This window comes from Octopus bimaculoides, chromosome 10, assembly GCF_001194135.2.
Source record: "Octopus bimaculoides isolate UCB-OBI-ISO-001 chromosome 10, ASM119413v2, whole genome shotgun sequence".
Taxonomy (NCBI): Eukaryota; Metazoa; Mollusca; class Cephalopoda; order Octopoda; family Octopodidae; genus Octopus; species Octopus bimaculoides.
In genome coordinates, this window is record NC_068990.1 from 43,704,386 (window position 1) to 43,719,499 (window position 15,114).

At 35.7% G+C, this 15,114-nt stretch overlaps 1 protein-coding gene across 2 annotated transcripts in view; it reads left to right on the forward strand.

Moving 5' to 3' along the window:
* LOC106867803 (putative protein TPRXL) overlaps positions 1 to 13,342 on the forward strand; it is a 49,101-nt gene extending 35,759 nt beyond the window's left edge. The window contains exons 4-5 of one of the 2 annotated variants that reach the window (XM_052971143.1): positions 676 to 723; positions 13,310 to 13,342. In XM_052971143.1, the coding sequence (XP_052827103.1) occupies positions 676 to 723; positions 13,310 to 13,327 (66 nt within the window). In that variant the 3' untranslated portion in view covers positions 13,328 to 13,342. Of the gene's footprint in view, positions 1 to 675; positions 724 to 13,233; positions 13,270 to 13,309 lie in introns of those variants that run through there. The other variant, XM_052971142.1, reaches the window with a different exon arrangement.
* The last annotated feature ends 1,772 nt before the right edge of the window (positions 13,343 to 15,114 follow it).

Genomic DNA, 15,114 nt, shown 5'->3' on the forward strand with positions numbered 1-15,114 from the left:
ATACACACATGTATATATATATATATACACATGTATATAATTATGATTTAACATCTTTTTCCATACTTGCATGGGTTAGACAAAATTTATTGGAGGCAAATTTTCTACTACCAGATACCCTTCCTGTTGCCAACTCTCACCTATTTCCAGACAAGGTAATATTTCTTTGTGGCCAGACATGCTCTTGCAAGATATTGGAAATGAATGACACTGTTTGTACAGCAGGAACACTCATTGGCAGCTAAGACAAGAAGATACAAACATACACACACTCACATATATAAAAATATTTAATCCATAACCATTAGTCTGACAATATATATTCTGTTTCACCTATGGTTCATTGGGAACTAAAGAACAAAAGTTTAGGTAAAGCTAATTTATAATGTATGCCAAGTAGGAAAGAACAGTGGAATTCTTTGAGGTTCTGCTTACCAAATTTACTCACAAGACTTTGGTTTACCTGGGGTTACAGTAGAAGACACCTGCGCAAGGTGCTATGCAATGAGAACTGAACCAAAGACCATGTGGCTGGGAAGCTAACTTCTTACCACATAACCACCCACTGCATATATTAACTTATAATTCACATGAAATGACCTAATATTGTTTCAACTAAATTAAAATTTAAACCATACATTTAACTTTGTTCTTTGTTTTCTCCTCCTACAACAGAGCTATGATGCTGCTCCAATGACTCCAGCTCAGAGGGCTGCACTACAGGTAAATTTCATTTGTTTTTATATCTTATTTTTCTCATGCTAGCATTGGTTAGAATGATTATATTATTGAGACATTGTTTAGCAACCAGAAGTCTTTCCTATCACTTACCTTCACCTATTTGTCAAATAAGGAATGCATTATTCTACGTCTTTGAAGGTGCAAAGTTAGTGGATAATCTGTCGTAAGCATTCTTTGGGAAAATGCAAATGTGGTTATATAAGTAAGCAATACCCAACACCAACACAAAATTCCTGTATATAAAATAAATTAGAACAGTTTTATAAAACGATTTTCAGGTTAGCCTCAAGGCCACAAATTATTAATGCTAGTTCATGATACTCTCAAAAAATAAAGTGAAAGAGGGAATGAAAAGCAAAGTCCACCAAGTAGGATTTGAATTCAGAGCATAAATATACATTGTGATGCATATATTTGTTCAGTAGTTTACTTTAATAATGGTCTTTAACACCTGCACAAAAACGACAAATGATGGGAGAGATTAATTATATCAGCCCAAAAGTACGAGACTTATAAATGACCCTAGCAGAAACTGAGGCCATTTTAAAGATCATAATAAAAACATCAAGTGTTATTACTCTTGTCTTATTTTCTGTCTATAATTTTTTTTTTTTCAACTCCTTCATTCAATGCAGGATTTATTTAATGCATGTAAATACTTCACCTCTTTTTGCCCTCCATGTAGCAATATTTTGAAATGTTCTTTTACTTTGATATCCCTCTTCCTCCATATTTTCCACTGCAGTCTTGAATCTTTCAATTCATTTTGTATTTCACTCATAAGTTCTTTCTCTCTAATACTTGGATATGCCTTAACATAGCCATCAATAAAAATAATAGTTCGGTTCCTTAGCATTTCACATTTTGGTTCATCTGACAGCCTCTTCCAAACTTCCTAAATGGCCCTACTCGAAGTGACAGTCTTAAAGGTAGATGAATTTTGTTGGTAAAGTCAATACAATGCCAAGACCTATTGTAGTAATTCTATTTCATTCAACTGACCTGAAGTGTTAGATACTTCCATTGTGCTTCTTTCCACAAATGCTGTATTGATGACCTTAAAACAAAAAGTAAACAATCGGTCAGAGCACTGCAACGCGTAATCATGGAGGTGTGAGTTTGAGTCTCATAGCTAACCGCCTACACTTTTTTCTACAAAATAGGGGTAGTTTATCCTGTTCAGGCTATATTATTAGCATTATCCTGCGATTGAGAATTTAAAATCACTTCTTTAACTTTCTAAGACATCGCAACACTTCTAAAAGCAAACTTCTTTTGTTTGTTTACGTTTGTCATAATTTGAATTTAATATTAATTTTATCTTTGCTATGACAAAACTTTTGTCTAGTGTAGATCTATCTATAATCACTATCATTATTTAATGTCCATGTTCCATGCTAGCTTGGGGTGGAAGGTTTCACAGAATCTGGGTTCAAGGACTGTCATACTCCAGTGTCTATTTTGGCAGTGTTTCTGTAGCTGTTTACCCTTCCTAATACCAACCACTTTACAGCATTTCTTCTTCTTTCTTGTGCATCACTGGCACTAGTAAGATCGCCATGCAGCTTGCAAGACAACAAGCCTATAGGAGTAAGGGTCAGCTTTGATAGAAAATGAGGGATTAAAGTATAAAAGAAGGTGGAAGTGAGCAGGTTCTTGCAGAGAAGCTACAAAGCTGTGAAAAAAATAGTTGTGATTAGGTGAGTATAAGTGTGGGAGCAAAGGAATGCGGACTTTGGGTGGCTGAAGGTTTGCAAGAGATAGGGAAATAGGAGAAAGGAGGTGAGGTAGACAACTGTAAAAGGTGGTTAAGGGGTAGCAGATGATCTATGATGCATGAGTTGAGAAAGGTAGAGGGATGCAAGACACACAATCAAACAAATGAGCTCTTTTTGACTTTTCAACCTCATGTCTGATGAAATATGCTACTCAGTTAATTCACCTATTTTCAAAAGCCCATCCTATGTGTGTGTGTGTGTGCAAGCATAGCTGTTTGGTTAAGAAGCTCACAACCACATAATTTTGAGTTCAGTCCTGGACAAATGTTTTCTATTATATCCCTGGGCTAACTTTTGACTTGTAAACAAATTTGGTCAATGGAAGCTGAAGCCCATCATGTGTATGTGTATATATATATGTGTGTGTGTGTTTTTTTTATTAGTGATAGGAAAAGCATCCAGCCATAGAAACCATGCCAAAACAAACATGGGGCCCAGGTAGCCCTTCAGTTGGCCAGCTCCTGTTAATTAATAATGATGATATATACATGTGTGTATGCATATATATATATATCATCATCATCATCATCATCATCATCATCGTTTAACGTCCGCTTTCCATGCTAGCATGGGTTGGACGATTTGACTGAGGACTGGTGAAACCAGATGGCTGCACCAGGCTCCAATCTGATTTGGCAGAGTTTCTACAGCTGGATGCCCTTCCTAACGCCAACCACTCAGAGAGTGTAGTGGGTGATTTTACGTGCCACCCGCACGAAGGCCAGTCAGGTGGTACTGGCAACGGCCACGCTCAAAATGGTGTATTTTATGTGCCACCCGCACAAGAGCCAGTCCAGGGGCACTGGCACGATCTCGCTCGAATGTCTTTACATGTGCCACTGGCCCAAGTGCCAGAAAGGTGACGCTGGGCACAGGTGCCATCCCGATTTCGCTTTCCCTTACCCCAATAAGTCTTCGCAAGCTGAGTTTCGTGTCCAATGAATGAGACAACGTTGGCATGGGTGCCAGTCGTCGACAGTATAAATTTAGTTTGATTGCCTTTGATATTGTTAGAGTAATGGCAATTTTACTGAAATTGTTTAAGGGTGTACATACTTCAGTGAGATACTGTATATATATACATATATACATATGTCTACAAATATATATCCATACATTTATCTTTTTATATCTATATACATACACACACACACATTTATATAAGCATACTTCCAATGACACAAACACATATCTATATATATATATACATACATGCATGCACATATATATACTCACACACACATGGTTATATAGCAGAGCAGTCATACCTCGACCAGTCCTGGGTGTGTAGGCCAGCGGTCAATAACACTCCAGACCATGTTCGTAGGAGCATCACGTTGTGCATAATACTTGTATATGCCATTGAGGCTGCTTCCTGTTGTGGAGCAGGTGTATTGTGGGTACTGAGTAAAGGCAATTGCTCTCTCTACACCATCGTTTTCCATTTCCTCGATCGAGTCTTCAGCAAGGGGTGGTGCATAGCGGAAACGTACGTAGTATTTGTGGGGAAAAACTCATAGAAGAAAAAGAAGCATACTCTAATGACTAGAGCAGTCATAAAACAAAAGTTAAATTCGGGTCATAGAGTTACCAAAGGTTTCGTATTGAGTCTGACGAGCTGTCCACAAGGTAAGTCTATGACCAGGGTTTAACTTTTTGTTTTAATATATATATATATATATATATATATATATATATATATATATATATATATATATATATATATCTTCAAGGCAATGCTCCAGCATGGCTGCAATCCAGTAACTCAAACAAGGTAATAGAAGGAAGAATGTATATATTTATGTGCATGTATGTATTTTGTGTTGAAGTATATCAGAGAAATAGTAAACATCGGCAATAAATTGTTACTTTTAAACAAATGTCTCTTGTGGTATTTGTTCCTCCTAAATTACACAAGCACTCCCTTCTCACCTGATAATTCTACCTGTTGGAAACCCACTACCAAGGTCACTATTGTTCACAAAAAATTAATACAAATTTGAATGTAAAATAAGTGCAAGTTTATTGATTTAGATATGAGTATGCTACTAGTGCTGCTGTGCCTGCTACTACTACAATGGCAATCTTTATTACTACTTCTACCACCGCTACAACTACTATTACTACCACTACCATAATTTCTGCAACTATTATTACAAGTATGTATTTGTAGCAAGGCACATAACTCAGCTTGTCTCAGCCTGCTCCACTTCTATTTTATGAGTGAGTGGTTGTCAGAAAATCAGCCAACCATAATAGAAACCAATTGCTTCAGTTGTGTACTGATTGTAAATATATGTAAAGCCATTGTAACCATGGCACTAACATGAACAAAAGAAGAAAAATCAATGTCTATGCAGTTACAAGGACAAAATTATTTACAATGATGTATATGTGGTATTAGCAGGAATCTTAAATACGAATGGTACGGGTAAGGTACAGAACACTATTCTCTATCAACTCATAGATAAAAGGGACACCTCAGGCAAGTGCTGCCAAACTTTCATTTCCCATTCCAAGAAATTATAGTAAAATTTGAAACCCGGCAGAATAGTTGGTGGGGTTGTCACATTCCTTCAATGGATTTGCTACCATCAATTGTTTTCAATTCTTTGCCATTGAACGAAGGTCAAAATTGTTAGGAAACAAATGTGCAAAAGTTTCTCCATGCTAAACAAAACTGTGCTCCAGGAATCCCTTAGATTCTTTTCAAAGGTCCTCTAATAATAATTACCTTGTAGCAACAAAAACAAGATTGTGGCATTTAAGAGCTCCTAGTTTAGGAATGGCACAAGGACAGCTGTTGTCCAATACAGTGCTTTTCATGCAGAATAACAAATACCCGGCCTACAATTGGACTAGTGACTCCCTTATTGGACTGCATCTTGATATGCGAATCCATAAAATTTGATAAACAATCATCCTTGACCATGTAGAATTGCCTCTGCCAATGATAAAATACAAACCCCCAAAACCTGAGAATATTAGTGTCGTTAAGAAAGTAAAATATTACAACTAGGTTGCCAAATGCATTACACAATGTTTCCTTATCTCTTTTTTAAGACAGAATAAGATGTGAAGATTAGGTTGCTATTTCTAGCACTTCTAGCATCCATTTAGTAACTCTTTCATTATGATATTTGTTTGATAAATTCATATGTAGAAGTTAATATCTCTCAAATACTTCAAAGATGTAAACACCAGCATACCTTACCATCACTGATGAGTGCCTCTAAGGAAAGAACTGTGCATAAGGGGCCAAATGCCCTTTCCTATACTTCCTTGTTCCCAGTCCTGTTTTCCGTTTCTATATATTTTAAAATACACTTCATCACCTGTATTAAAAAATTTTGTTCTTCCTGAATTTTCTATTTTCTGTTTCCTACTTGGCAACAATTTATCAAAAATAGAACGAATTTTTCCGGAAAACATCAAATCTGCAGGTGACCTACCTGACTCTGCATTTGGATTCAGTGTTATTCTATATACCTGCAAAAACTTTGTCATCTATTTTTCTTGTATCATCTCAAAGGTTTATTATTTGTTGGCATTCCTCAGCCACTTTCCGCAAGGTTAGTTTCACATCTTGATTCAGCTTTGATAATATTCTTTTTCTAATTTCCACGTCTTCCATTGCCACCAGCCCTTTAATGAATATTAGGCACTTGAACATATCTGGTGTTAATTTTTCCAGCTTAAACCTTTCGCAAGCTTTATTAACCATACCGGCATATGTTACAAAATCATCGGACTTGTTTTTCTTTAAATTTAAACATTCCCATTGAATGTTAAACTGCAAACTTTTCTCACTAAAAATATTAGCCAAAATATTTATCGTTTCATCAAAACACAATTCCGCGGGCTTTCTCAGCAAAATAAAGTTACAAGACTTTCATGTTCCAGAGTAGCAAGCATTTGCAAAAGATGTCTTACCTTCCTTTCACTAGACCATCCCTTGCATTCCTCTCGGAATATGTCTTCGTATCGTCTGTAATATGCAGTAAAAGTAGTTCCTTCATCCGGTTTATAGTGAAATTCTTCGATGGAATTTGCAACACTGTCCGCTGAAAATGATTCTGTCATATTTCTCAGCTGCAGTAACAATTCTGTTAACAACTGTAGTTGCTGCTCTTGTTGTTAGACAACTGCTTTCAGTAACTCTTCCATTTCAGTCCTATTCAAAACTTCGTTGCCACTGTTATATCGCACGTTCGGATGACATGCCTTCGCCATAACATACCTCTACTCAACTACCGAACTCTCACTTCCAACAATATGACGTCTAGTCTACCGATGCTTCTACAACTAGCTATCATGTCCACTATTTATATTATTGGACTATCCTACTTATTGTCTGGGGGCATCCACACAACATAATAAAATAGCTAAAGTTAGTATTTTAAACATAAATTAACATGAAAATTTGATGAAAGACTTTAATTTAGATCCCTTTAAAACAGGAAATTTCTATCATAGAACCAGGGCCAGTTTCTGGTGGGATTGGTATCAAAAGTATTAAAGTAATTTATCTTGACTCAGAATGAATTTTATTCATTGAAATAATACGTATTAGAATCATCACATTTTTGCCAGCTAGAAAAAAAAGTTTTAGTTTCTGCAAAATCATTTACAAAACGTGCATTGTCATGAAAAAGAATTTATCCTTTTAGAGTGACCAATACTAGATGCAATCAAGGCAGTTCTTGGTACATTTTGTCAATTTCTTGTCAGTATTTATCTACTGTAATGATTTCACTAAGATTCTAGAAATAGTAGAGAAGGATTCTATTCGCTCACCTCCAAATACTGATTACAACTTCCTTTTGATCCAACTTCAATTTAGGGAAGTGGTTTGGTGTTTCATTTCTGTCCATTCACTGCACAGAAAGCAATCAGTTATCATATAGAATCCATTTTTCATCAACTGTTACAATGTGATTATGAAATGTTTTGTTTTGTTTTGTTTTGCACAGAAAAATGCAGGGTAAACATTGTAAAGATTTCTAAAACATTTTGCTCAGCTCGTGCAATACTCATTAAGATTTCTTGGTTTTTCTATGTGGTACAAATGTCAAACAACCTCTTGAATGGTAGTTGTTTAGTTCTTCTGTAACCTCTTGAGTTGTTTTGGGTGTTTCAATAATGGCCCTTTCTTGGTAGTTTTCAATCACATAAGATTGTCTATAACCTCCCATATCTTCAAGGCTCTCATCTCCACTATAACATTTTTGCAACTCAATACTGACCAAATGCTTGGTTGGTTATCGTGACCAGTTTTCTCTGCTTTGTATTTCATTTTGAACACCTACCATAAAATGGCTTGAATTAGCATTTTTTCCTCACATTTTTAATTTCACTGCATAAAGTAAACTAGAATAAACAGCATAAGCAAAACTATTAGCATAAATAAATAGACCAAAATTTGTGCTTCAAAGTGGCATGTTATGCAAATATACTTATTTGATTGAAAGCATAAAAGAAACATGGGCAAAAACTAGATACACCCAAGTTGGCAAAAACGAGACACACCCAATTTCAGCAGTGCATATTCTGGGAAAGAAATAAATTTAGTGTATTAATGCATGTAACAAAATTAGTTTATGGGAGGCTCGCCTTTATATATAGGATCCAGGGAGATTATTTGCAACAGTTTTTGGTGGGGAAAATGTCTTATATGCCATTAAATACAGTACTTGAATTAAAGTTTATTCTAAAATAAGCATCAAAATTTAAAATAACAAAAAATAAAAACTAATTAGTTCTGCCCAAAAAATAAAAACTAATTAGTTCTGCCCAAACACAAAATAATCTTCAATATCCATCTGCCTAAATTTTTGACTGAAATTATTTTATAATTATATTTATGTAATCTTATGAAGGGGCTTTCTTAGACAGGAAGCCTTCCAAACAAGAAGTATATACATGAATGAATGACTACATCTTATAAGCCCTGATATTTGATGTGAGAAAACATTACTGAATTATATCTATTACTGCAACAGTTTAATTGTATAAGCCACCACTTGCTTGCTTCTGTTTTATAAAGCAATATTGTTTCTTTAGCTTTAAAATGTTAGTCTTATTACCTAAAAAATAAAAGTATTCATTCTTTACCATTTGCTCCTGAAAATCATTCAACACTTACTGAATGATACAACTACAAGGCAGCTTTTGACTAAATTTATGAGATAAGTTTTGTGTTGCAGCACTGACAAGAATAAGAGAAGAGAATTTCATCATGTCACTCAAGATTCCTTTTATGAAAAGTTTCACTGAAAGATGAAAATGTCTATAAACGACATGGGGGAGATTTTTTTTTTCCTTGTGTCAGATTTTTCATCTTGTAATTTACAACTTATGTAATTTGCATATTTTTATATAATTTAGTCTACTAAGTATATTACTTACACACACACACACACACACACACACACAAACAAACAAACAAGCTGTAAGATGTCCTTGTAATGTCCCCTTCATTTGACACCTTTGTGTCAAATAAAAGAGGTTATCAAAATAACAGAATTATTACCTTGCCAGACAAAACTGCTTGGCAGCATTTCTCCTGGCTCTGTTTGTTCTAAGTTCAAATTCCACTGGGATCAATTTTACCATTCATCTTTTTGAAGTTAACAAAATAAGCCCCAGTTGAACACTGATGTAATCAACTTCCTTCTCCCCTATAATTGCTATCCTTGTGCCACAATGTGAAACCAAGCTGGCAGAATCGTTAGCACACTGGACAAAATGCTTAGCAGTAATTTTAAGTACCAGTTTAGTGCTGGGGTTGATGTAATTGACTCAAAAGATTTCAAGCCTTGTGCCTATTGTAGAAAGAATTATTATTTCATAAGGCAGTGAGCTGGCAGAATCATTAGCATGTTGGGCAGAATGCTTAGTGGCATTTTATCCATCTTTACATTCTGAGTTCAGATTCTGCCAGGCTTGACTTTTCCTTTCATCCTTTCAGGGTCAATAAAATAAGTACCAGTTGAGCACTGGGGTCAACGTAATCCAGTCCCCTCCTCCAAAATTCCAGGCCTTGTGCCTATAGTATTATCATTATTTTATAAGGTGGTGAGCTGGCAAAGTGGTTGCCACACCGGACAAAATGCTTAGCAACATTTTGTCTGTCTTTACATGCTCAGTTCAAATTCTGACAAGGTCAGCTTTGCCTTTCATCCTTTTGGAGTCAATAAAATAAGTACCAGTTGATTACTGGAGTCAATGTAATTGACTATATCCCTCCCCCAAAATTTCAGGCCTTGGGCCTTTAGTCGAAAGGATTATTATTATCATTTCAATTTTGTTAAAAAGTAGTTGAATGTAGCAAGAATGGTCCAAGTGAATGGGCCTACTCTAAGCATGTGCCTATAGATCAAAAGAAAACTGTGTGAAGAGGACACTCACTTTAGTGGGTAGGGAAACCATTGTTTTGTGGAGTTTCCACAAGCAGCCCTAGGAAGTCTCCCTCTTTTGGGAAATTATTCATCGTTAGAACTTATATTGTCACCATTTTCCTACTTCTTAAAACGTTCTTTATGTAACACCTTACTGAATTGCTCTATACTGTCCCCAACATTTTTTTAAAACTCTTAATGGTAAATTATCAATATTAAGGCAACGAGCTGGCAGAATTGTTAACACGCTGGATGAAATGCATAGCAGTATTTCACCTGTCACTTCAATCTGAATTCAAATTCCACCAAAGTCGACTTTGCTTTTCATCCTTTTGGGGTCGATAAAATAAGTACCTATTGAACACTGGGGTCGGTGTAATTGGCTCATCCCCACCTCCCCCATGCTGTCCTTGTGGCAAAAATTTAAAATAATTATTATTTTCATATACACTCAACAGACTAGACTTTTGGAAAAGAAAAGATCCTGACATTGGGCTACAAAAAGTAGCCTTAGATGCCAAGAACCCTCCTAAGTATACTAGCTGTCCCTAATAACACTGTTTTCTGGAGCTGTACTAAACTGGGTTTTATGCCTATTTCCTCTAACCATCTGTTCAGATCTTTAGGAATTGTTCCCAATGCACCTACAACTACATTATTATTATTATTTTATTTTTGACTTATTCTTTGCATTTGTACATTTTGGCTCCAAGTCTCACCCAGAGACCTCAAGAGACAAGCTAGAAGTTCATGTTGGTGTTATGTCTAAGGTGCCATATATTTGGTTTTGTACATAGTGCTGTTCTAGAGAATGTTTAAGAAATCATAAGAAAATTGTGTTTGTTTTAATATTTGAGATTACATAGAAAGTGCATAGGATATGGACAGTTCCCATGAGCACTATCTTTTGAATTTCTGCCATTTTGGGATTTTCTGGTATCTGAGCTAGGTAGCAATCAGCCCCTTTTGCTATCATTCCCAGGGCACCTATAACAACAGGTATTGTTTTAGTCTTCAGGTTCCACATTTTGCTAATTTCTATTTCAAGTTCTTTATATTTGCTCAGTCTTTGGTAGATCTTGACAGATATGTTTATATCGATTGGAACAGTCATATCAATGAGGAGGCATGATTTCTGTCTGAAGTCTTTCAATATGATGTCTGGCCTATTTGCATCGATCTTTCTGTCATTTTGAATGGTGAAGTTCCAGAGGAGTGAGATGTGATCATTTTCAAGCACTGGAGGTGGTATATTGTGAAGCTCTATCATACCTGTTGAGATACTCTGTAGGTGCAAGAAGACTGCACATGGAGACAACATGATCAATGGTTTCATTTTGTTGTTGACATACACAACATGTTGGGAAGCTGCCATTCTTTAATATGTTGGCCTTGTAGTTCCTTGTCGGTAGGCATTGCTCTTGGGCTGCTATGATAAACCCTTCTGTTTCAGATTTTAAGCCAAAGCCATTAGCCATTGATGGGTAAGAGCTTTGTCTACATCGGCATTATTCGCTCTCTTTGGGTATTTGCCATTAAGAGGGTTTTCTTGCCATTTATCAGTCAGAATATCTAAGGCAGCAGTTTTAGCACGGGTTTTCATGTGCTTAGCTTTTTCTGCGCTTGTTTCTAGTGTCTAAATCTGGAATTTGTTGTATTTGGAATTCACTTAGATCTTCCTTTACCTGTTTTGTTACTGAGTATGATGCTTTCTTGTTTTCATGTTTTGAGACAAGTTTTAACATCCAGTCCTCAGATTTTTTCTGGTAGGTGTCTAGGCCAGTTGTGGCAATCTTCATTGTTAATGCCAGTTGTAAAAGTTCATAGCCTCCCTCTTTTCTTGGCAGATAAAGTCATTCTATAGCTGCCTTAGGGTAGTGCATTCTATGCATTGTCAACAGTTTTCGTATTTTTCTGTCAAGATTACATATTTCAGTAATTGACCAGTTAATGATATTGAAACTAAGTCACGACTGGTATGGCTAAAGCATTGATCTCTTCGATCCTGCGTCTTGCATTCAGCTCTGTCTTCAGTATTGCCCTCATCCTGCAATACCATTCTCTTCTGATCCTTTCCGTCATCACTGAATGCTTGATTCCGTCCCCTTCAATTACCCCTAGGTATTTGTAGCTCTCTGCTGGTTCTAACTCTTTTATGACATTCTGTTAGTCAAGGTTAACGTTAGATGTTTCTGCCAATTTTACTTTGATAAAGGTAGCTTTTGCACATTTATCAAGGCCAGATTGCATCCTGGTGTCATCACTGAATTGTTTAACAATCACTAATAAGCCCTTGAGTGGTCTTTTGCATGTAAATGAGATGATTTATATTTTTATCAAATATTTTATAACCATACTGTGCATCATTGAGCAATTTTAAGAGAAGTATTAAGGCTAAACAAGAGGAGTGGTGATAGTGAATCACCCTGGAAAATGCCACATGAAATTCTTACATCTCCAGCATTTAGAGATTCATTGTCACTGTTCAAAGTTAGTGTGGTTTTCCATGATCTCATACTTAGAGACAAAAGTAGGCATTATTTTATACATTTCCAAACAGTTCTTAATTCAGCTATGTGGTAGGCTATCAGTGTTGATTTCGCATGTGTGTTTCACATATGTTTCACTGAGACGTCATGTGTAGGAGAAACTGTGCTTTGTATGGCAGTAATTTTTTTTTTTTTTTTTTTTTTTTTTTTTTTTTTTTTTTTCATTATTATTTTCATTAAAAGGCTGCTTCCTTCAAGTCTTCCACAGGTTCCTTTATCTAATTCCATCAATGTTTTGGGATTAGATTTGTTCTTGAATGGGGAGCCCGGTGTAGCACATCCATGTTATTCAGCACGGGGCTATCTCTTACTATTATTATTATTGCTACTACTACTACTACTACTACTGGGCTCTTCCATTGGCTGAATCATTATTTCGTTGTACAAAATATCTTTGAGTATTTCATTGTGCAATTTACATTCTGAGTTCAAATCCTATCAAAGTCAGCTTTATCTTTCATTCCCTTGTGTTGAATGTGACAAGAATGGTCCAAGTGAATGGTCTAAGCATGCACCTGTAGATTGAAGGAAGACTATGGCCTTGTACTTAAGTTTGAAATCATTGTTATTTGTCAGATTTTATAGTTCACATTAAACTATGGTACAAATGATAAAACTCGACAATTAAAAGACAGAGAAAATTATATATACAGGTTCAAACTTATGCGTAGTAGCAGGGAAACATATTTTGGCATTTTCTACATAATTTACGTTCATGATCCACTGAAGTTGAAATATTGGTTTCAAATTTTGGCATATGGCCAGCAATTTCAGGGGAGGGGCTAAATCAATTACACCAACTCCAGTGTTCAATTGGTACTTCTTTTATCGACCCCAAAAGGATGAAAAGCAAAGTTGATTATGGTGGAATTTGAACTCAGAACCTGAAGACAGACAAAATACCACCAAGCATTCAACTTGGCGTGCTAACAATTCTGCCAGCTCCACTGCCTTACTAAAGTTGAGATATTAACATTTATCTTTCTCTGCTTATCACCAATGTTTGTATATATATGTGTGTATGTATTACTCATGTCTATTTTTAATTTCCTATTGTTGATCATAACAGTAGGAACAGAGACAGTAGCACCACATTAAATAGCAGTGGTTCTCAATCTTAATCACATGCTTTAATGAAAAGTTTAGATAAAAAAAATATATATATATTTTAAAGTTAAAAATATAGTAAACTATTATTTAACTTGTTTCCTATCCTTTCTCCTTCCCTTGCCATACTGATATTTACCATTGACTACAGCACTGGCCTTATTGAATGACTAGTATTATTTTAATCATTTCAAACAATTCTGAACATGCTTCAATCTTGTTAGATCTCTTCAGTGAAGCAGAGATAATAACTATACTCTTTTACTTGTTTCAGTCATTTGACTGTGGCCATGCTGGAGCACCGCTTTTAGTCGAGCAAATCGACCCCAGGACTTATTCTTTGGATGCCTAGTACTTATTCTATCGGTCTCTTTTGCCGAACTGCTAAGTTACGGGGACGTAAACACACCAACATCGGTTGTCAAGCGATGTTGCGGGGACAAACACAGACACACACATACATATAAATATATATATATACGACGGGCTTCTTTCAGTTTCCATCTACCAAATAACTGACAAGGCATTAGTCGGCCTGAGGCTATAGTAGAAGACACTTACCCAAGGTGCCACGCAGTGGGAATGAACCCGGAACCATGTGGTTGGTAAGCAAGCTACTTACCACACAGCCACTCCTGCGCCTATACACTATATTTAAAAAATTTAATTGGCAGTCATTAGAACATTGGGTAGAGTGCATTGTAGTAGTATCTGTTCTGACTCTCTACACCCTTGAGTTTAAATGTTGCCAAGGTCAACCCTGCCTTTCATCCTTTCAGGGCCAATAAAAGAAAGAGTACCAATCCAGGGAGGTAGATTGGCTGAATTGTACAAAAATTAGACTGGATACCTTTACATATTTGTTGTGGCTCTTTGCCTTCTGATTTCAAACCACTTTAGTAATATATGTGTTTTGTGTGTATGTAGGTGTGTGAAGAAGTGAAGGAAGGTATTCAAACTTAAGATTAGTTCAAATATGCTTGAGAGGTATTTGAACCTATAAAGGCTTTTCACTGCAGTTTGTCATAAAAAAAATTTTCTCACTCAAAACAAAAAAGGTGTTTAAATGCCATAGTCAACTCACAGTACTCTCTGTTGGACTGATAGATGCATTTTGAAATTGCTCGTTCTCTTCAGCACCAGGTGCCAAGAAAGACAACTTGCAGCTGATTATTTATACACACACACATACATATTATGTCACATTATTTGGTTTGGTTCTTAATGATCATGGTTATCAAATTCATAGTCTCTGATGTGATTGATTTTGTCTACCAGTGATTTAGTATCTATCTAGTGATTTAGTGTATAAAATAGTGAAAACTATGTGATATCACTTCATATGTAATATATATAGTGTGCTAATGAATTAACATGCTATTGAACTATTGACTATCTATTCATCTTTATTTATTTTATATATGACACCAGAATTAACTATTTCAATGAATTCTGAAATTTTTTTAAAAACTCACTTTTATTTATGGTACTCTTTCTTTTATTGGCCCTGAAAGTGTATAAATTTTTAATTTTGTTTAT